General features: G+C 42.1%; 1 protein-coding gene across 20 annotated transcripts in view; it reads left to right on the top strand.

Moving 5' to 3' along the window:
* DMD (dystrophin) overlaps window positions 1-23,558 on the top strand; it is a 2,170,621-nt gene that overhangs the window by 2,037,766 nt on the left and 109,297 nt on the right. For all 20 annotated transcript variants that reach the window (XM_025439443.3, XM_025439430.3, XM_025439477.3 and 17 more), the window contains one exon: window positions 19,750-19,824. In XM_025439443.3, coding sequence (XP_025295228.1) covers window positions 19,750-19,824 — 75 coding nt within the window. The remainder of the gene's footprint in view (window positions 1-19,749; window positions 19,825-23,558) is intronic.

Genomic DNA, 23,558 nt, shown 5'->3' with positions numbered 1-23,558 from the left:
TAAAATGCAGGCTAGGATATTTCCAGATACTGTAGCAGCATAAACAAAGGTACAGTGGGGAGAAAGACTGGCTTGTTTGAGGTTCAGTGGGGACATTGTTCTATGAGAATCTACTTCAGTTTTTGGAGAAAAACCTGATTTAAAGCTATTGAATTAAAGGCAATTTAAGTGCTTTAAATTACAGAATGAGAAATAGAAATTTCATTTGATTGGCAATGGGAAGACATTGCTGAATCTTCTGGAGTGAGAGATGATGAAGTCTGCGTTCTGCTTTGAAGAGTAAGATTTTGATGGGACGGATTAAGGATGTTCAGAGAGGGGAGCAATCAGTTATTTTGTTTTCCTTTGTGGCAATTGAGATGATGAGGGTCTTAAGATGGCAGTGGGGGAAATTTTCTCAAGGTAGAATTGCCTGAGAGCAGTGACAGATTGGATGGGTCATAAAGAAAAGAGTTATAAAGCACCTTCTAGATTTTCAGCTTTGATGGCGCAGAGAAGGGTGATACCATTGAACAAGAAGGATATTGCAAATTGATTTGAGCAATGGGAAGTGGGTCTGAATTGTATTGATTTGTGTACTTATAGATTTATTTATGTAGTTCCTCGTTTTACAAAAATTTATGTGGGGCAGCTCATATAAATGTATGAACTTCATACCATAAGCATATATTTCTCATTAATCTTCTCAAAAGCCCTGTGAAGTGTGTTATTATCTCCATTGTGCAGATGAGGCTCAGAGAAAATAGGTAATTTGCTCACATAGCATGGCTGGGATTTAAATGTACTTTAAATGCCTAAACCATGGTTTAGCCCCTGAGCTAAACTTCGTTCCTGGGAAGTGACAGTGGCATTTCAAAGAGGAAACATCTTGAAGGCATTTGGAAAGGGGAAGAAAGGAAGTGTTTGAGAATTATCAATGTGGGAAAAACAAGATTGTTTGTATTTTCATTGTACTTTATATATGAGATATTGGGGGCAGGGTAAGAGCCCTTCTTTTTACTGAGCATGTGTATATCCTGCATCTCTCCCTCCTGGGAGCTTTTAAGAGACAAGTATCTCTCTTGGTCTTCATCACAGCGCTGGAAACTGCAACTGTTACTGTTCCCTTTACAAATGAAGAAAGTGAAGCTTTAGAGAGTTCCATCCAAGCAAGCTGGGAGACTGTGTCACAATTAAGAAGAGTAGTTTTAGTGTCCCACATACTTGAATTTGAATCCTTAAGCCTTTGGTTTCCTAGTCTCTAAGATGGGACTAAAATAACAATGTCAGAGATGGAAGCATGAGGTGAGAATGCATGTACTTATTACTAGCATATAGTAAGCACCCCAAAAGTGAGAGCCATTATTACTGTTCTTTTACTGCAAAGTCATAGCTAGAACCCATCAAGTTTTCTTCATCACCCATTATACAGTGGTCTTCTCCTGAAATCAAGAAATTGCAGAAATCACAGCAAAATGTGGAAAAGAAGATAGATAGATGAACAGATTAGTAGAACACTCAGTCCTTTTTTAAAGTAATATATGCATATGATTTTAAAAAATGAAATAGTACAACAGGAGAGTATGAAAAGTAGGTTTCCCTCTCAGCCCTGTTAATAGTCCCCCAATTTCACTCTCCAGAGGCAGATGACAGTAAAGCTTGTTGATATGTTTCTGTGTTTCTGTCTAGAGGTATTTTATGCATGTAGGAGCAAACATACATATAAATATGCCGGGGTTTTTTAATATGTTGATAGCATAATAGACACCGTGTTCTGTTCTCTGATCTTTTTATTTTTTCCTTAAGTAAGCTCTAGGCACAACATGGGGGCTTGAACTCACAATCCCTGAGATCAAGAGTCAGCCAGGCACCCTGGGTGATCTTTTTTAAAATTAAACTAAAGCTCTTTTTTTTTTTGTAGAGTAACAGATTATGGATGAATGTTTGCTATTTGGAGAATTATGTTGGTATTTTTATGAGACAAAAACTCAGAAGTAAATGTAAGAAGTTTAGGGGCACCTGGCTGGCTCAGTCATTTGAGTATTTGACTGTTGATCTTGAGGTGGTAAGTTCAAGTCCCACGTTGTGCATAGAGTTTACTTTCACAAGAAGTAAGAAGTTTATTTTTTTAATTTTTATTTACTTATGATAGTCACAGAGAGAGAGAGAGAGAGAGAGAGAGAGAGAGAGAGAGAGGGGCAGAGACATAGGCAGAGGGAGAAGCAGGCTCCATGCACCGGGAGCCCAACATGGGATTCGATCCCGGGTCTCCAGGATTGCGCTCTGGGCCAAAGGCAGGCGCCAAACCGCTGCACCACCCAGGGATCCCAAGAAGTAAGAAGTTTAAAATCAACTAGTGACCTTTAAGTCAACCATTCAGAACTTTATAAATACTACTCCATTGTCAGGACTTGTAAACCAAACAAAAAAGTTACTCAAATGGAGAGATGAAGATTATTGTGAAAAATAAGATGAACTCTTTTTTTTTTTTTTTAAATTTTTATTTATTTATGATAGTCACAGAGAGAGAGAGAGGCAGAGACACAGGCAGAGGGAGAAGCAGGCTCCATGCACCGGGAGCCCGACGTGGGATTCGATCCCGGGTCTCCAGGATCGCGCCCCGGGCCAAAGGCAGGCGCCAAACCGCTGCGCCACCCAGGGATCCCAGATGAACTCTTTTATATGTTGATACATTCGGGGGAGTATCTGGGACCTAGCTTCTTAATTCAGGGTTTGGACTGGCCTTTAACAGAAATGTTCATTTTCTCACTTCCTGACTTACTCCTCTAACACAACCCACTTTGAAATGGTTAGGACTTTCTGTGTCAGAGGGGTTTACAGGAAAGGATCTGAACCTTGAAAACTTGAGAAGATCTCAAGGTCTAGCAACTACTTTTTACAGTGGGGGGAATTAGGCTTTGCTTGCCTCTGTGAAAATTTGTTTCCTTGATTTAATATGAGTGTCAAGTACTTGCTACAGTTAAAGAAATCTGTGGTCTCTGTTCAAGTTGGGAGCGTAGGAGCTCTTAAGCCCAAAGAGTAGTTGTTAACATCCCACTTGGACCGAGCCTTTGTATTTTGCCTCTGGCTCTGTCAGGGAAGGGACACCACTGTAGGGGTGTTGAGTGTTCTTCCCAGAATAAACTAAAATATAAAGTAGAAGAAGCTGCAGGAATGTGCAAAAAAAGGATGATTCTGGTTTATGTGACAATTTTTGGCACTTGGGAGTTTAAGAGAGTTCCTCAGCTACTTCATTATTTCAGCTGAAACACCCCTTCTTCTCTTTAGGGAAGAAAAACAGAGAAAAAGGCTTGGCTTCTGGTCCTTGTTTATCTTCTAGCTGACTAGGGAACCCAGGACAAATTACTAAGAACTTTCTAGTCCTTAGTTTTATTTATTTAGAAAATGAAGATTTAGAATGAGAGATTTCTCCAAGATGCTACAATATCTTTTTCTTATTTGACAGAAATTATGGGTTTTTTTAATCCCCCAAAGAATACCCCCGAGAAGTATGTAGAGATAAATTAAAGCTACCTCTAAAGAATTTAATTCCTGGTTGCCCAGTAACCATTAAATCCTTCAGTCAGGCAACAATGACATTCTTGCCTTGAGACAAGATTTAGCCCTTTCTGAACTTACCTTCGGGCTATGTTGCAGAAGTTTATTTGTAAGTTAGTTGCTTACAACTTGGAATAAAATGTGTTATAAATGGGGTTTAGGTCCCCAAGTCACAGAATTTTATTTAACTCTCAGAGTGCCTGATGGACTGACTGCGTAGTCTGAGTAGAACGCAGCTAATGTTTCTGTGGGGAAAAAATGCTTTTGGGGTAGACTCGCATTACTGTGGTCGACTCCTCTATTCCCGAAGCTTCGAAGCTTCTCTGGATAAAAAGAACTGAACGTTTACATCAGAAGATGTAATGACCTAATGACCTTCTTGGTCACTCCACCACCCATCCAGCCTGTTAGCTTTTCTCTCTTTGGTCCTTATTTTCCTCTGTGCAAAGTTTTCTTTATTTTTTTTTTTAAGATTTTTAAATTGTATTTGACAGAGAGAGAGAGCGAGCGCGCAAGCACACAAGCAGAGGGAGCCAGAAAGGGAGAATCAGACTCCCTGCTGAGTGGGGAGCCCAACACTGGGCCCCATCCCAGGACCCTGGGACCATGACATGAGCCGAAGACGGATGTTTAACCAACTGAGCCACCCACGCATCTCGTTTGTGCAGTTTTTCTATTAGGTGTTGGCTTCCCTGCACCATTCCCCACTCTCTGCCCCCTGCCCAGAGTCATGGTCCTCTTGAGGGTACTTCCCATCACCCTCACGCTGATTAGGGTTGCAGACACACAGGGCAAGTAAATACCTATTTCTCCTATAGTGGAGAAGTCTGAGAGGCCATCAAGGGCTTTGAGTGTCAGAAAGATTTGACCTTGAATCCAGGCTCCGGGATGCAGCCCTAGGGCAGTTACTAGACAAGTCTGAGCTTTATTTCACTTGTCTTTAACAAGGTCCATAATATAGGGACGCCTGGGTAGCTCAGTGATTGAGCATTTGCCTTTGGCTCAAGTCATGATCCCCAGGTCTCTGGATGGTCTCCAGATGGAGTCCCACATCGGGCTCCCTGCAGGGAGCCTGCTTTTCCCTCTGCCTGTGTCTCTGCCTCTCTCTGTGTATCTCATGAATAAATAGATAAAACCTTTTAAAAAAAAAAAAAACAAGGTCTGTAATATAGGACTCGGGACACTGTGAGGACTCCGTGGCATCAGGTACATCTAGCATAGGCCCCTGAGCACTCAGTCCATCTTAGCACTCCTTTTGCTGTTGGCCTGGCCACCTCTCTTTTCCCCTTAGAGTCTATGGGGAATAATTGGACACAAAAAGGGCTGAAGTAAAAGTCATCTAAGTTTTAGGTTAAAAAAAAAAACTGCTTTAAGCTTGTACTTTTATCCTGGAGTGTGAGGAGAATAAGAGTAGGTCAGATAGAATGAAAGCAGAGGTGAGGGGAGAGAGAAACAAAGAGGTGGAAGAGGGGGGCATGGTTCCTGCCTGCTAGAAAGTCGGTGGCCGCCCCAAAGCAGGGCAAGCCCTGGACACCTGCCGCCCAACAGAACGGGGAAAGGGGGCCACTCACTGATTCCTGCGGCTTCAGGGCTGTCTGTGACATGTGTAGAGGACTTTGTGGTGTCTGCCTCATTTGGGGATTGAACCCTTACACTGGCCAAATGAGAGAAGACATGCTTTGTATCAGGCAGCTTCCGAGGGCAACAGAATTTGGAGATGATCGAGACTCTGTTCCCTGAACACTGACAGTTTCGTGTCTTGATTCAGATGTATGTGGTTCCATCCCTAAGGCATCCTTTCTTATTAAAAGCATCTCCGTCTCTGTCAGGGGATAAGGCAGTCCATTATCAAATGAAAAGCTCCTGCCATTGATTAATTTTAATAACAGCTGCAGCTGCTGAATGATTGCTCTTTTTTAAAAAAACAATGATTTACATATTAGCATCTTTATCAGGATCTAATCAGGAGCATTTAGTCTCCAGAAAAATTAACATGTAACATGGCAAAGAAAACACTCTGTCACATGCTTCATTTTTATCAACGTACCTTAAGTTGGATGCGTGGGCAGTGGGAGGCATGTCACCTGGTCCCCTCCCCGGGAAAGAGTACAAAATGCAGAAATGGGCACATGTATTCCTAGATGCTTAAATATCCTGAATTGTGTACTATCTTGAGCTAATTACTCTGGCTTAAGGATTCAGCAACGTTTCTTCTTCCCCGTCGCAAACAACAGCAGTGATGATGTTAAAAACCCAAAGTATTTTCCCTGGTAAGATTGAAGTGTGAGTACCCACTGGCCTAAGGTAGTAATGTTGCAGAAGGGTTTTTTGCAAGAAGGTTCATTTGTCTTCCCCATGATAATGAAGGTCAGATTTCCACTGATGTTCATGTTGGCCTCTTTTTTTTTTTAAGATTTTATTTATTTATTCATGAGAGACACAGAGAGAGAGGCAGAGAACAGGCTCCATGCAGGGAGCCCAATGTGGGACTCAATCCCAGATCCTGGGATCACGCCCTGAGCCAAAGGCAGGCGCTCAGCCACTGAGCCACCCAGGTGTCCCGATGTTGGCCTCTTTCTTACTTATGAAGGGAGTGTGGCTGTTGGGGACCAGAAAAATGGAGACAGGCAAAGGATGCAAATCATTTTCCATCGGAACCTAAAACTTACACTGTCAGATGAAGGATACATTGAGGAATCTTAATTTGGGTTTCAAAACTTCTGAGTAGTTGAAAGTTACCAATGCCTTTTCTTTTTTAAATAACTTTCATCTTAAGAGCTATGAACAAGAAAGATGCTACCTGGCTTTAAAGAGGTTTTGCACTAATGAGATAAAGATAGGAACATATCTAAAGAGTTAATGAAAAAATTAGTTACTTATGAGTGTTCATACATAAGTAGACATTAACTTCCAGAGAAATATATATTTAAAAATTCTAATCCTTATCTTACATCTGGGCACAGTCAGACTTGTTAACATCCCATTCAAAACAAATGTCTAGTTAGACCTTCTGCAGATCTATTTATGTCTAGAAGACTGCCTTATTCACATAAGCCCTCTCTTACAACGTTGTTTCAAATTAAATTAACTGTCAAGCTGTCCTGCATCACTGGCAGTACCTGGTAGCAAGGGTGGGGAGCTCTGTGATCTGAGATCTCTTTTTTTCTCCCCTCCAAGGAGGATTGCAGGGGATGGATGATGCTCTGTAATTGGTATTCGGCATTCTGTTGATTACAGTTCAATTAATGTGTCAGTTAGAAATACATTTTGCCGCAAGTAAGAAAATATCTGACCAACTGTATCTCAGCCACATTGGGGTCAATGTTTTGTATAATCAGACTTCTGGAGACAGTAGAGCACCAAGGAAGAGTTCCATGGTACGCCATCAGAGATGTGAGCCTCTGTTCTGCAGTACCTTCTTTAGTGACAGATAATTGGCCTCATGGTTCCATGATGACTGCTGCCCACCCCCACCCCCACCCCCGCCCGCAGGAAGAAGGAAAAAGGACCTTCCTCCTCTGAGGCTCGCTTGCTTTCTTTCTTTCTTTCTTTCTTTTCTTTCTTTTTCTTTCTTTCTCTTTCTTTCAATATTTTATTTATTTATTTATTCATGAGAGAGAGAGAGGCAGAGACATAGGCAGAGGAAGAAGCAGGCTCCCTGCAGGGAACCCAATGCAGGACTTGATCCCAGGACCCCAGAACCACGACCTGAACCAAAGGCAGAAGCTCGACCACTGAGCCACCCAAGTGCCCTGTCTCTTTTTCTTTCAGTTTTGGAAAAGGAAACCCTTCCTTCCCTGCACATGTCTTCTCCAGCACTGGCAAAACTGCATCCCCTTGGCTGCCCTTGGCTGGCTTAGAGAGAATTGAGATCAACCAACCTTTGTAGTAGAGAAAGACCAGGAAGAAAAAAATTGAAAACGAGTGTTTAATAAACCAACCTTAGAGAATCTGCCACAGTTAAATACATCTGACCCCTCTTTCTCACTCATAAGCATTCTCTTTCAATGGCCCTTTGTTTTTCTCCCTTCATTCTAACTCCTTTATATCTTGGGAAAGTCTTAATATCTTTGTGAGGTGTGTTTCAAAAAAGAAGCCCAAGCTCCGGCTCTAAGGGGTAAGCAAGAGAATCATTCCAGTGATTCACCTGCAGCAGTGGGAAATGGTATTGTTTGAAGAGAAATCAGTAGAATTGAGGTCATCAATAGCTGAAACCTGGCACAAGTAGGCAAGTTCCTTTCAGAATCTCATTCAATTCAAACCACATTTATTGCACACCAGCATTTATGGCCCTTGGTGCAGTAAACTAAACACAATCTCTTCTGAAGTCCCGGTTTCTTTTCCCATCTTTTCTTCCTCAACTATAAGAATGAAAGGTAAAGGTGCCGCTAATTAGTCATATCATTTATTTTTTTATCAGTATTCGTATGGATTTTATGTTTATTGTATATTGAGTATTTAATTTCACTTTTACCCTTCGTGGGCTCACTTGGAAATTCTTGATGAATTTGTGTGTTAGTGAATTCTTAGTGGACACTAAGTGTCATAAATAACCTACCTTATGTGGAAAATTTTCAGTTCCATTAACCTGAAAAATGTTCACCGGAATACACCTTAAGTCATGTAGAAAACTACTTTTGTGTTCGATGTATAAAAATTGTACATGCCATCAAACAGATTGTATGCTTGTGTATGTATATAAGTATGCTCACATAACCAGGGTTTTCTGTGTGTATCTACTACTTGGCACATGACAAATAGCCAGGAAATACATACTGGTTTTGTGTGAGTGAATACTATCTTTTTCTTTCCCCATGTTTTTAGAAGCCTGCATCTTTAACCAGTGAGCTTAGTACACGGGTTAGGCCCATAATAGGTGCTTAGATAAATGTTAATTGATAATTTGAAGATGTGTAAGTAATTGTTACTTGATGAAATGTAATCAGTAGACTGATTGAGGTTTTGGTTCTGCCTTCCCATCCATTCTTGTAATGGGAAAGCAAATGTATTCAGGCGGTATTTTTGGTGGCAAAATCATTTAGTTTGAATGCATTAGCAAAAGGTGGAGTCCAAAGAATTAAGAGCTGGAAAGTTTTTGGAAAACCCAGTTAGAACTTTCCATAGAGTGATCTGAGTGAGGGCCAGATAACAGCTAGTGGATTGGAGGAACTTGACAGTGAGAGTTTTGACAAGGACAGGAAACAGTGTAACTGAAGGGTAACCATACAAGTTTGAGTAAGACAAAAGGGGTGGTCTTGCTGAGGCTGGAATCTCAGAAGAAATGTGGGATCCCTGGGTGGCGCAGCGGTTTGGCGCCTGCCTTTGGCCCAGGGCGCGATCCTGGAGACCCGGGATCGAATCCCACATCGGGCTCCTGGTGCGTGGAGCCTGCTTCTCCCTCTGCCTGTGTCTCTGCCTCTCTCTCTTTCTCTCTGTGTGACTATCATAAATAAATAAAAATTAAAAAAAAAACAAAAAGAAGAAATGCCTGGGGTTGGGGGGTTGGCTAAGTGTGGCTGGGCGGGACCTGGGGCAACCTGAAAAGATTCTATTAGGGCAAATGAGCCTCCGCCTCTCCTGTTGTCATGCAGCAATGTGAGTCCTTACCTTCTTCCCGAGAAAGGGACAGTGGGAAGCCTCCAAATTGTTAACTCTTGGCAAATCAGTCAGCAGTTCAGAAAACCAGGATGTGAGCCCAAACCCACCAACCGAACAAAAGCCAAAAGCCCATCTGACTAAATTCAGCCAGTTTGTGACCTCTGGTCTCTGGTTACCAGAGAAATAATTGAAAGAGTTGGGGAGTCTTGGGAAAAAGATCTTCTGTTGAAATCCTGGAAGATAAGGAAAAAACAAAACAACAACAAAGCAAGCTGAGAAGCTGAGACCCAGATAGAAGCTTGGGGATTTTAGGGAAATCTTGTTGAGTCATTCTAAAACTGGAAACCGAGGAAGATGAGGCTGCTAGCATGAAGGGGAATGAAGTCAATTACCACCGTGTCATTTTATCATTAAAGTAGGTTGTGTGCGGACACCCCAGCTGTGACAAAGGAGGTTGGGTTTGAAATAGGCAGTGTTAAGCCTATTGCGCAGAAAAAGTATGCTTTTCCAATCCCCCAAAAATAGGGCATACAATTTTTAAAAAAACTATTTTTGGGGGTGCCTGGGTGGCTCAGTTGCTTGTGTGTCTGACTCTTGGTTTCGGCTTAGGTCATGGTCTCAGGGTCATGGGATTGAGCCGAGTCAGGCTCCACACTCAGCGGGGAGTCTGCTAGAGATTCTCTCCCTCTCCCTCTGCCTTTTCCTGCTGGCTCTCTCTCTCTCTCTCTAAAATAAGAACATAAAAAATCTTAGAAAAAAGGCTTGTGAATTTAGTTATATGGAAAGCAGTACAGAGGTATAAAAATTAAGTCACATTTGATAAGTTAGAATGACTCACCTTTATTATAAAGAATAAATGTAATTAAACCATCTCTGCCCCAGAGAATCTGGGATGTGTGCTTATTTCTGAAGAGAGAGCACGGTGAGGTTGGTTAATTAATGAAGTTGAAAATGGAATGAAGGGAGGTGGATGAGGGGGGTAAGTCGAGAAGTTCCTGGAACTGGGATAGTTCTATGCGGAGTTGGGTTGCCCACATCAGACTGAGGAACAGACACGGGAGGGCAGTGACAGAAGGTTCTGAGTCAAGGGGAGCCTAGTATGCAACCATGAACTGTGTGACTGTCTCTGGGCAGGAGGGAGGCAAGAAGGGAAGTGCACTGTCTTCAGTAAGGCTGCTCAGTGATTGACGACTGGCCGATTTGGTGACCTTGCTGATTGAAGCACCTTCTGATGCTAAGGATGGCAAATTGGGAGTGCTTGGGGAGAAGCACTTTTTTCAATGAGTCAACAGAAGAAAAAAAGGCAGACTTAACTGTGGAATTTGGGAGTAGGGAACAGGGAAGGATTTACATTCTCTGTGTATGCTGGCATGGCACTTAAGCCTCAACTCTGTTTTCCATGCCTTATCTCACTCCCAAGCTTAGTTACTCCTCACTCCCCCATGTCTGGTGCTGCTCCTCCTGAGATTAAACCTCCAGCCTTCTACGGGGTGAAGCAGAAGGAGGTGACTGGGATGCTTGGCGGCATAGAGGGGGGAGAAAGTGTTTGGGGCTCCAAAGGCCAATGATGCTTGTGTTTTCAGCCACATGACCACCTTCAGAAGAACCTGCAGCCTGTCATTTTTGAGATGCCTTGGTGGTGTAAGTTGGCATGCTTCTTATAAGCCCCCAGCCCCTCAATTTGGCTTTCTGCCCCTCATAGTAATTTCGCCTTGAGATTTCCCTGGTCTCCTAAATCACTACCACCAGATCATCTACCAGGGTTCCAAGGTACTGGAGGTCTCGTCTATTCTCCTAACCAGTTTTGTCTCTCTTCTTTTGGGTAAATGTCAGTTTTACTCCTTTTACTGTCATCCTAGTAAAGTTTCGGGAATAAGGACAAGGAAACGAAGCCATTCCATCTGTCTTGTTTAACTGGGATTCCCAAGACCTCACTTCTCAGATTATGTACAGGGCCCTGCCTACCTGTCAGGCCTCATGGGGACCATTTTTCCTCCTTGTCATCTGACATTTCAACAATACTGCCCTTAAGACCCTTCATGGTTCATGCTCTTTACTACTTGGGAGCCTCCTTAACATGTGCTGGCCTTTTATTTTGTTCTCCCCCTCTTTGCCCAGTTAACCCCCATCACCCTCCAGATCTTTGCTAAAACCTTACTTTCTCAGATAAGCCTGCCTGGCCTGTGGTTCCCTCTGCGTGCTCTCAGAACATCTTGAAAGGACACATGGAGTGATTAAGGGTAGATGGAGGTCTTGTAAAAAGCTATAAACCAGTTTTGTTTAAACAGTCTTTTTTCATCATTAGTATTATTTTGCATGCATTATTTTTTGGTGGGCATGGTTTTAAGAATTAGCGCCCCAGTCCTTCTGATTGGAAGCCAAAATAAAAGGAACGTGGCACAGCAGCATCAATAGAAGTCAGCTCTCTGCTATCTGGGGGAGATGTCAGGCTCCCAAAATGGCATTTATGTATGTAGGTATGTAGGTATGTAATATCACATCTACACCCTGAATGGGGCTTGAACTCACAATCCCAAGATCAAGAGCCACATGCTCTACTGACTGAGCCAGCTAGCACCCCCAAAATGGTATTTAAGATACACAGTTCTCCTAGAAAAACTTTACGTGGGCCACTTGTTACAGAAGCTGCTTCCGCAACAAATCTTTTACCAGAGCAGGAAACTGCTAGGAGCAAAACTAATTTGAGTATCAACTCTTTCAGGATAACAGTGTTGCCAAGAAGTAGTGAGAGTCGGCTGAGGAAGGCCAAGCCAGAGGAGGGAGCCAGAAAGGTGTTGAGCAACCCACAGTCAGGATTTTGTGCTTTTTTTTTTTCACAGTTGAACTTCTCGATTTTTTTATTTTTTATTTTTGGTTTGTAACCTGTTTCTCTCTTCTGCAGTTCGAAGTCTACCACATTGGTGCCACCCTGGAATACTTGGTTGCTTCTCTCTTCTTCATTTTTTAGAAAAATTCTAGAGTGTGGTACCGTTTCACTTCTGGAAACATAACTTGGTAGTAATTATAAATTCACAGACTCAACATTCTGCAGTTGTGCAAGTATGAATGTGTAATTCCTATTTCTCTCTGTGTAGATTTATTTTATCCACCTTTGAGTAAAGCTCTGTGTTGATGGTGAGGTTTTAATGAGTTTAGATTTTAAAAGGCCTCAAATACATTTTTTAAATTATAGGTCAAGTATAATGTACCTCTTCTTTCTCAGCTGAGTTTTTAAAGATAGTCCCAGAAATCGTACCTGTTGTTGAAGAGTTCCCAGTAATTCTACGTTGTACTCTAAAACTTCTGAAGCCTGGACATCTTGGCTTAATTTGCTTTCAAGGCAGACTTGGTTTAAATTACTCCGTTTATCTCCAGCCTCATTAAGACCTGTGGTTCTTGTCTCTTCTAGTGAGTATGAGCTGGCAAGAAGAATACCTGCCATGTGGAGAGTCCATTAGAACACTAGAGGAAGAGTGAGGCCGGGGAATGAATGTGAGATATAATCTCATATGTAAAAATCTGCCACCTTCCTGTAGCGGAAGGGGTGTCCGGGGAGATGGCCTCATTCTGGCTGCTTTGGAAAATGATTCAAATAGACCTGCAGTAGTAGTTTAATTCATATTGTATGCCAAACACTCAGGTTGGAACTGTACCAAAAATGATCATGATTCCTCGAATTTGTATTTTTCACTCGTGATCACCTGACTGATTTGGATTACATTTCTTCTGGGAAACAGAGTTGGTAGGAAGAAACAAAGACCACAGTGCTAATTTATCTGTTGGAATAATCTTTAGCCATCCAGCTCTTTCCACTCATTAATTTTATGAGGTCATTATCATTCTTTCTACCTAATAGATAAACATACTAAAACTTTGGGCCTTTCCAAAAGTCTCCACAAGCCATTGGAAAGCTGGACTGAAATACTCCTCGTTTTAAATTCTAGACCTCGGTTTAGACAGAGATAGCAGCATTTTTGAAGTGTGATCGAACATCAGAACCCAGCTGTAAAACTGAAACGAAAAACACAAAAACAAACAAACAAAAAAAAGGGAAATGAAAGGGTCTAGCATTTTATTTCTCTATTTTCCAGGTTTTCCCTTGACTTTAAATGTTGAGATGGTTTTCACTATTTTTGCAAGAGCATGGCCAACATGAGTAGATTTGAGCTGCCGTTCCGCTTTGCTGGAATTTGATACCTTCCACTACTATCTTCCACAGAATGGAAGTAAAAATCTTCAAGCAGAGAGTTACCAAAGTCAAGAGAAATTCACAGGCTAAGCAAAGAGGCGAGACACCCCCCCCCCCCATTACTTGTTTTGTGCTTCAGAATAAAAGCCAAATGGACCATGACTTTAGTAGCTGGTGATTCAACTTGAGAAGGTAGATGGTTTGATATCTGCCCTTGTTCCTTAAGTTTTTAGATTTGTCTATTTTTAGGCTAGAACCCACCCTGGATGAAATAATTCAAGTCATGAAGAGGAATGTTCACTTCAGCATTTTTATCCTTCTGAAGTGTGCTTTCTACCAGCTGCCATGGAAACATTGTGTAACTTGTTTCTTGGATAGTCTCACTCCTCTCAAGTTCCGGGTTCCGGTTGTTGAGCGCTGGTGAGCTCATTACAACTTGGATCCAAGTCCTGGAAAGGCAGCTCCCAGGGAAAGTGGAGGCCAACCTCCCCCAAGGGACACAGGGCTTCAGCTTTATTGGGCTTGCATACTTGAGCTACCAGGTCAGCTCTAGCCTCAGCCCCGGACAATGTCACTTTGTCCGCAGCTGTACCCTGTCTTGAGGTTTCTGTGTGCCTCCTACATACTTTCTTTCACAAGGCAGACTTAACTCTTACAGCTGTAAGCCAGAGGGAGTGGTACTGCGGATTCCTAGCAACACATGCAGACTCAAACAACACAGATGGTTATCTCTCTCTCCAGTAGGGCTTTCAGGGCACCAGAACTGTGTTGTAATTCAGAGATGGTTACTGGATAAAAATGTGTATGGCTTCTGTTGCGTTATGATGAAAAGTAGGCATTTTCCTAACTTCTTTCTTCTCCTATTTCCAAGTCACTGAGAACAGTGGTGAGATCGGACCATGGTGCATAGAAATCTGGCAGCAGAAGGCAATGGGCTGGGGGTATGCTGAATGGGTGTCAGAGATGATGACCTCAGGACAGAGTGCCATACTTAGGGGGACGTGGAAGGGAACAAAGTTTGAACTGCTTTAGGGAAGCTGAGAGCACTGCTAGAGCAGGAATGTACCAGATGCTTGTCTCGGATAGTATTCCATAGTGAACCACACCCTGAAAGAATCAGATCATCCTTGCCTCTCCCACTTGGATTTGTAGTGTCTGGAGGAATTTACCAATTCTTGAAATAAACTGCAATCTGGATGAAGCTTCTGGCCTCATTTAGATCATTTGTCCTGAATTCTGAATAGAACCAGGAAAATTGGGAAGGGGGTAGAATTGGGGTTGTAAGAGAAGGATCTTAGTTTTAGGAAAGAAGGAAGATAGCAGGAAACTAGACCAATGAGTTAAGAGGTATCTGAAAAGTATTAGAAAGAGAGAGAGAAGAGAAAGTATCTTCTGTTAACATGTGTGATTGACACAGGGTTCACACTCCACACTTTAGTTTAAGTCCATGAATGAAGGGGAATTTGGAGTTGGAAGCCTATTCTTTGGAAACTGCTATGGCATTGTGGTGAGGATCAGAGTGCTCTGTACTTGACAGGAAGTATGTTTCTGTGTTTCTGCGTCACTTATTTTATAAAAAGCCAAAGGGGCTTCTTTATGAGCATGTGAAGGAACCCTCTGCTCCCGAGTACAGGGAAAGTCTGATCATACTGGCGAATGGTGTGACACCAGTCTAGAGGGGAGCACAGGAATTCATATCTTGTGGACTAGTGCCACAAGACATGGTTGGCCGAGCCCACCCAAAAAGGTAAGCTGTGATGACCAGGGAAGAGAGACAATGGAAGAACCACTACTCTCAGGGACGAAGAGGCATTGAGGGACAATCAGGGATGTAGGTAAATCCAATTCTACTGAGCAGAGAACAAATGCTAGGGAAAAGGCAGTTCACTTGGCAGAAAAGGAATTGTTCCTATCGCCTTTGAGGACGCTCTTCATAAATGGAGTACTTTTTATTGGTGTTCGTCATAAATAAGAGACTCATAAGTATATTCCAGAGGTGAGTTTTTGGTCTAATTGATCATGATTGCCATTTTTTTAAAGACTTTCTTTCTTTCTTAATTAATTAATTAATTAATTAATTTATGAGAGACACACAGAGAGAGGCAGAGACATAGGCAGAGGGAGAAGCAGTCTCCCTGTGGGGAGTCCAATGTGGAACTCAATCCCAGGACCCTGGGATCATGACCTGAGCCAAAGGCAGATGCTCAACCACTGAGCCACCCAGGTGCCTCGATCATGATTGCCATTAAATAATGTCCTAAAAACCCACAAAATGGAACTTAGAAAAGCAAAAGACAGCATAGGTCCTTGTGAAAAGTTCATACTTGAACTTTAAAAACACAGAACAAGGTGGCTCAGTGGTTGAGCATCTGCCTTTAGCTCAGGGCGTGATCCCAGGATCCAGGATCGAGCCCCACATCGGGCTCCTTTCGGGGAGCCTGCTTCTGTCTCTGCCTCTGTGTGTGTGTGTGTGTGTGTGTGTGTGTGTGTGTGTGTGTGTGTGTCTCATGATTAAATAAATAAAATCTTTTTTAAAAAAAACACGGAACAAGAAACTCTGTTAAAAAGTATAATTAAAGAATTGATTGTACCTGAAGGTCCATATGGACTACCCGGGCTCTTATTAAAATGTTGATTCTGATGCGTAGATCTGGGTGGGACGTATGATTCTATACTTCCAAGCTCCAAAGAGATATTGATACTGTTGGTCCTCAAATCACACTTTGGGTAACAAGGACCCACACAGGTTCTCTTTGATATGCGTGCGTGCACATTGGTAGCCATGCAAAGTTAGATGTAATTTACCTTATCCATGCCTACCTACCTACCAGTTTGTAATGAAAGCAAGTCTCAGGACAAAGCTCCTTCACAAAAGAACATTTATTAGCCAGAGGGCACAAACCAGCCTTAAAGTGTACGCAAAATGCAAAGTGAAGTCGCAACCCTGCCTTTGTGGGGAGATCCTCACAACACACACTAGCCAGGGCTCTGTAACACGGTGGTTCTCAAAGAGTGGTCCCTGGACCAGCAGCATTAGAATCACCTGGAAACCTGATAGAGATGCACATTCTCAGACCCTCTCCAGATCTATGGAATAGGAAAATCTGGGAGCAGGGCCTGGGAATCCATATTTTTAACTAGCTACAGCCCTACCCCAGTAATTCTGATGTATGCTCCAGTTTGAGAATTGCTGCTCTAACAGCGGGATTCCGTTGAGCATCTAATTGAATTCAGGCAACCAACAATTCAGCGACCTACAGGTGGACATTTTGGAATCCAGCCCATGGCACCATTTCTATAGATGGAGAGCCTGTTAGATTCTTCTCATATCCTGATAATAAAAGGGCAGGGGCTATTTCTAAACCTTTTTCAATAGTCCTCATATTTTGCAAATCAGTAATATTGCCAATGCAAACCTATCTAACATTAATTAGGATAATTAATGAATCCCCCAGTGTAATAGCAGCTAAATATAACTGAAGTATAGGGTGGCCACCTCCGGAGTAGGCTTCTTTGATGAACTGCTAGCCACCCACCCCAACAGCGTGCATGCCTGAGTAAGACAGCTGACCAAAAAAAAAAAAAAAAAAGCTAACCACCTCTGTGTTGTAGCTTAAGCTCACACACACACACACACACACACACACACACACACACACCCCAGATTGTACTGTCCATGTGAGGATTTACTTAAAACTCTGCAAACCTGCTTAATGAAGGCGTAATCTACATACAATAAAATGCATCCGTTTTAAGTGCATAAGTAGAGTTTTGACAAATGTATACACTCAAAAACCTACACACCAATCAAGATACGTTAACATTTCAATCACCTAAAACATAAACTTGTGTTTTTTGAAGTCAGTTGCCCACCCCGACCCCACTCCAGGCTACCAGCTTAGCCGTGTTCTGCCAATGCAGGTGAGGTTTGCCGGTTTTAGCTTTTGACGTAAGTGATGTCAAACTGTATTTACTCTTCTCGTCTGGCTTCTTTTTAAAATTAATTAATTTATTTATTCAATCATGAGAGATACAGAGAGAGAGAGAGGCAGAGACACAGGCAGAGGGAGAAGCAGGCTCCATGCAGGAAGCCAGATTTGGGGACTCGATCCCGAGACTCCAGGATCACGCCTGGGCCGAAGGCAGGTGCTCAACTGCTGAGGCACCCACGTGTCCCACGTCTGGCTTCTTTTACTCTGCATCATCATCAATATTTCAGGACGGCTGGTGTATGATCAATCAGTATTTAGTTCCTTTTCATTGCAGATTAGTGTCCCACTGTAGGACTGTATCACAGTCTGTTTATTCCTTCTCCTGTTGGTTTGTTGCCAGGTTTTAGCTGCTATGGATATAGCTACTACTGTGGGCATTCACGTACACATCTTTTTTGTGCAAACGTTTGTATTTCTTTGTGGTAAATGTCTAGGAGTGGACTATTTGGGTCATAAGAGGGATGTATGTTTCATTCCATGGGAAGCTGCTAAACTGGTTTTCTGAAGTGGTGATACTAGTTTATATTCCCAGCAGCATTGTATGAAGAGGTCCAGTCGCTGCACATCCTCGCCAGCATTTACTGCTGTTAGTCTTTTGTATCATAGTGCTGAATGTTTTCAAATAAATTACAGACGCTGTTTTTCCGTCCGCTAATGTCCGTTCTGGTGTTTGCGTTCAGTCTCTGCAAAGGCCATAGAGCTAATGATAATGTTGACCCGGGGGCAGCCCCGGTGGCTGAGCGGTTTAGCGCCACCTTCAGCCCAGGGTGTGATCCTGGAGTCCGGGGATCGAGTCCCACGTCGGGCTTCCTGCATGGAGCCTGCTTCTCCCTCTGCCTGTGTCTCTGCACCACCCCCCCGTGTCTGTCATGAATAAATAAATAAAATCTTAAAAAAAATAATGTTGACCCAGGCCACATGGATATGCATTACGTTATTTCCGTTTACTGACCCCTGCTTAGAATTGGTTTTGTAGCTGTCATGCGATTATGGCGGTTAGACATGTTTGCCAGTGTGTTTTGTTCTCTTTCTTTCCTTCTTTTGTTCATTTCTTCATTCCATCTGTCCCTAGTCCACTGGCTGTAGTAGATCTGCTTTATTCAGAGAGCAGTTGTATAGTAAGTCACTGGGAAAGATGATAGAAGTAGGAGACAGAGTACTTGACTTCAAGGAGCTTTTTGCAACTGGGTTCCTGAAACCTAACTCCACAGACATGCCAGCAAAAACCTAAAGCCTCGTGTATTTCAAGGCTTGCACACACTTGAGTAGGGGCATCATATCAAAAAAGCTCTGTGCTGGGTAAGGTGAGTTGGGGCTTGGTGGACAGGTGGTATAGAAACCACAGTAGCAGAGATAATTGAGATGTTTGTGTGCACTGAGTATTAGAATGGTTGCACCTAAGAGTATAAACGCATTGTTTATTTTAGTCCTAATTACATTTAAAAATACATCTCACATGCATAGACACACACATATGTTGGATAAGAAACTCTCAAAATGCTAACAGTGCATCTGTTTGGGCAATGGGATTATGGATGATTTGTTTATGGGATTTTATATTTGTCTTTGATTTCTAAGTTTGCCACAGTGAGCATGTGTAACTTTTATAATCAGAAAAAAAATATGAAGTGGGTGGTGAGCATCATTAAGGAGGATGCGTGTTGTGATAAGCACTGGGTGATGTATGTAAGTGATGAAGCCCTAAATTCTGTACCCGAAACTAATATTGCATTGTGTGTTAACTAACTGGAATTTGAATAAAAATTTGGGAAAAATCCCAAATATCATCACTGAAATAAATCCAATACTGATTCTTTAAAGCCTTGAGCTCTTCCTCTGTGATTTTAAATTACACAGACATGCTTTTCATTTACCTGAGATCTTTGTCTTAAACTTTTATCTTTTTCAGAAGGCCTCCTATATTTTCATTAATGAAATGTTTTTGTTAACTATTATTGAGAAAATAAAGTCAAATATACATTTAAAAAACCTAACTACCCCAAAAATATATCTGCCACTTGTTTGCTAAATTCTAATAGCTATGTTAAAAAATACCTTCTTTGTTCTCTTTAATCTTATGTAGCAAAGACCCTCTCCAATAGAACCAAGGTTATCGTCTAGAAGAAAAGAAAAATGCCTGTCATTTCCCTTTTAGGGAAGAGGACTACACGGACCGACGCTTTGCAGGCTCCCCACTGTAGTCCTTCAGTGAAACTTAGCTTGTGTGATTGTCAGATGGCAAAGAGACTTTTCGTTTGTTTGTTTTTGCTTTTTCCACATTGACATAATTTTTACCTCCCCAAATTCGGGGCATATGTACAAGAGATTTTTTTCCTTTAAACTACTGTTGTTGTTATTTCAAAAACATTGGGAGTTTTTGTGCTTTCTGATGAAATAACAAATGATCTTTGTTTTGTCCCTTTTTTTCCTCAGCTGACCTGAATAATGTCAGGTTCTCAGCTTACAGGACTGCCATGAAACTCCGAAGACTGCAGAAGGCCCTTTGCTGTGAGTATTAATCAGTGACTGAAACACGTGATAGTTCCTCTTTGCTCTAAAAAAAAAAAAAAAAAAAAAAAAAAAAAAAAAAAAAAAAAAGTGGGTCCAGGGGTATTTCCACTTGGAGGGGAGTGAAATAGCTCTCTCAAGTCCAGCTGTAACACTGAATTCTCTTTTTAAAAATGTCTTTGGCGCAGTGTGCCCTAAATTATTTGGTTACACTGTTTAGAATCTCTCCTGTTCACCATTCCTCAGCTACTGATGTTGAATTGATAAGATACTGAGAATTTTTATTTTCCAACTAAGGGCACTGGCATCCAGTTACCTTTATGAAACTTGAAATCTCTCCCCTTCTTCTGCCTTTATTTTCTTCTTTTTCTAAAATGTATTTAGTGGTAGTATATCTGCCTTAGCCAAAGCCCATTGCACAGGTTTGAGTAGGTTATTAGCTTGAATGTTAATATTCAGATGAATGCCATGATGGAGGACAGATGATAGGTGAGTTTCTCTGCTTTTGCTCAATATCATACATCAGTGGGGAAATCCGGAAGTGTCCTGTAGTTCTGTGTCTTCATCTGATGGTTTATGTGTAACGATCCATTATCATCAAAGTTCATTTGAGCATGTTGTTTGAGGGCCTGGGTGCATCGATGGTAGAGCCATGAAACAGGCACTTGTAATCTAATGAGGGAGATCCAGGGTGTCCATAAAGTCTGGAGACACAGGTGAATGCATATAAGATCATTGAGAATGTGCACAGCCTGTTAAGAAAGAGAAATCAAGTGACACCATGTCCATTTCCACACTTTATGGGCCCCTTCAGGAAAAGGGAAGAGATGGTTTCAAAGGCCTGTATTTAATCATGTGACAGTGGAAGAATGGGGTACTATGAGAAGAATAGTTAGTTGTAGGGTGAGGTTCAGAGAGGCTGTGCTGGAAGACATGGTGCCTAAGCTCTGTGATTCCAGAAGGGTTAGTAAACCTCAGTCTAGGAAGAGTGTTCTAGTCAGAAGGAGTAGTGTGTGCTGATGCATTCAGGAACTGAAAATGCCTGAGCATGGCTGAAGCAGAGTCGTGAGAAAGGGCCACAGGAAACATTTGGCTGGAGAGAGAAGTGGGAGACGGATTGTAAAAAGGCTTTTAAAATTTACGTCAAGAATTTAGCAGTCAGTGGGGAGCCACGCAAGGGGATGATGCAGTGGGATTTTCCTTTAGAAAGGTCATCATGGGGATGCCTGGGAGACTTAGTTGGTTAAGTGTCCAACTCTTGGTTTTGGCTCAGGTTATGATCTCAGGGTTGTGAGATCAAGCCCCACATCAGGCTCCATGCTCAGCACGGAATCTGCTTGAGATTCTCTCTCTCCTCTGCCACTGTTCCACTCATATTTGCTTGCTCGCTCTCTCTCTCAAGTAAAATTTTTAAAAAAATAAAAGGTCATTGTGGCCGTGGAATTAAGTATGGATTGGGGGCGGGAGGGCTGAGCAGTTTTGGTACTCTAAACCTGCGACACTGTGGCCCAAATGGGCACCGGAGGAATAGAGAGAAGTGGAGACAACCAAGACACACGTAGAGGTGACATCTACAGGCCTCAGTGATGGACTTGACTGGGTGGGTGAGGGGGACTCAAGGAAAGTATGAGGTGCTTGCTTGGATGAGTGGCAGACTTGCTTGGGGGAGGTGGCTATAACACTTCCAGGCTCAGAAGAAGTAGACAAATGATATTTAGAGCTCATCAGCATGTAGAGGCTCAGGGAGAGCGTGCAGAGGAACAAAATAGTATTTAGGCTAGAGGACGAACAATGATGTACAGAAGGAATTGCGAAGGAGTGACCAGAGGGGGAGAAGGAAGATACTGGGAACCAGAGTGCCACGTACTGCATGGGAGGAAGGCGGCCGGCCTCGGGGGGTGGGGGGGGCATGTGTTGCTGAGAGGTCAGCATGGAGGTGGTGCAGGTGCCCATCCGATTTGGCAGTAGGGAGATCCTTGCATGAGCAAAAGTAAATTGAGGCTTCCATTTCCTTATAGCTTGTAGTCTGAAGCTATCATTTTTCAGCTATATAGCTGCCAAGTTTAAGTGGTTTTTAAAGGGCTCCCCAGGCCTGGGATTTCCTCAGGGACTTGTTAATGTACCGGATCTGGAAAGAGGCCCATTGCGGAGGAACCGAGTCAGAGGGCTGGACAGAGAAGGCCGCCTGCTGCTTTTTCTTCTCTTGGCCCTGCCCCATCCCAGAGAGAATGCTTTCTAACTGATAAAGGGATGAATATGAACCTGTTAACCTAAAGCATTATTAGTATATAGTATATTCCTGTGAGATCCTAAAAGTTCAACAGAGATAATCAGCTGTTTCAGGTTATACTTTGAAAAAGCCCAGAAAGAGACAAGATGGAAAACCTTATAGGGACTTTCCTTTTCTATAATGTTGCTTTGAACCTTAGATTTAGGCATTATCCACTTCTCGTAAAAAATAATTAGATTCACAAATGTGTCTCATTCTGTCATTTCAGTTTACATGAAAATTTCCAGTAAATATTGAGGAAATGGGGGAATTTGTAATTATAAAAAAGTTTGGGCCCTTTGAGGTTATAACCGTACAGTAGAGTTAAGCTCTGAGGGTAGGATGTGGAATTTCCACTTTTAAACAGATTTGAAATTCTCAGCATTTGCTTTGTGAACATGACTTTTCTCCTATTTGAAAAAGATTTAGGTACAGCCAAGTTAGGGCGTATTTCTCTAAATTATGTACTGGATTCTCAAGAAAGGAGAGTTCCATGTGTAGTATGACTACACAATGAAGAGTTCGCCAGTCCTTTTGTTATTGAAAACATGTGTGGTCACATTACTTAACTAACTGTTCGGTAGATGATTTAAGAATTTCCTCTTAATTTGATGTTTGCTTAGGTTTATCTTCCGGCCTTTCTGTCATTTCTGTGCCTGCAGAGCCATGATAAAGAGCTATTGTCTGTGGTACAGGCAAATAAAACTTGTCCTGGCTAGCTCTTCCAACCGAAGGTCGCTTCTACCAACTTTTGCTTTAATGAAAATTAACGATGTTATCTCAATGATTTCCTGATGCCAGTGAAGAGTTTGAATTACTGGTGTTTTAGAAAATATGCAGTGCTACTGCCATTAAGCACTTGGTCTTCTTTTTACACTTCACTATCAAAGCTTCAATATTGCAGAAACCCAAATAACACAATTTTATCCACTATAGAGAATTTGCTATTTAAGTTATGAGCTTTGCCACTGGCCTATAATGTCCCCAGTTTGTAATCGGTTTAATGTTGCATGACTCCATACTGCCTTTCAACGCACTGTGAATGAAAATTAAACTCATCAGAAAAGCAGAGACAAAGAGAAAATCTTGCTAAGAGGGATTTGTAAGCTGGTTCATATGGCTGATACCACACTCTTGAAAGTTAGGAAGAAGATCATCTAAGCTTTTTCTTTGTCAATCTCTAGTTCTCTTGACATCCTCTAGGTGTGTGGCTTCTACAATTAAAAATATAGCCGACTTCCAAGAGTAGAAAGAAAAATGCACTTCACAAAGCATGTGTATTTAGCTTATTAGCATGTGGTGGGTTGGAGATAGGCCACACCGTAGGGCTAAATGCACTGCAGTTGATAAACATGGCAAATATACTTCAACGAGAAATAGAGAACAATTTGCCTCTGTGCAGCAACTGAATCACCTAGCAAAGGGATTTTGTATGGCCTAAAGTTGTCTGAATCAAGTCACAGCT

This window comes from Canis lupus, chromosome X (genome assembly GCF_003254725.2).
Source record: "Canis lupus dingo isolate Sandy chromosome X, ASM325472v2, whole genome shotgun sequence".
Classification (NCBI taxonomy): domain Eukaryota; kingdom Metazoa; phylum Chordata; class Mammalia; order Carnivora; family Canidae; genus Canis; species Canis lupus.
Note: the sequence above shows the minus strand (reverse complement) of the source record. Positions and strands in the feature narration are given on the sequence as shown.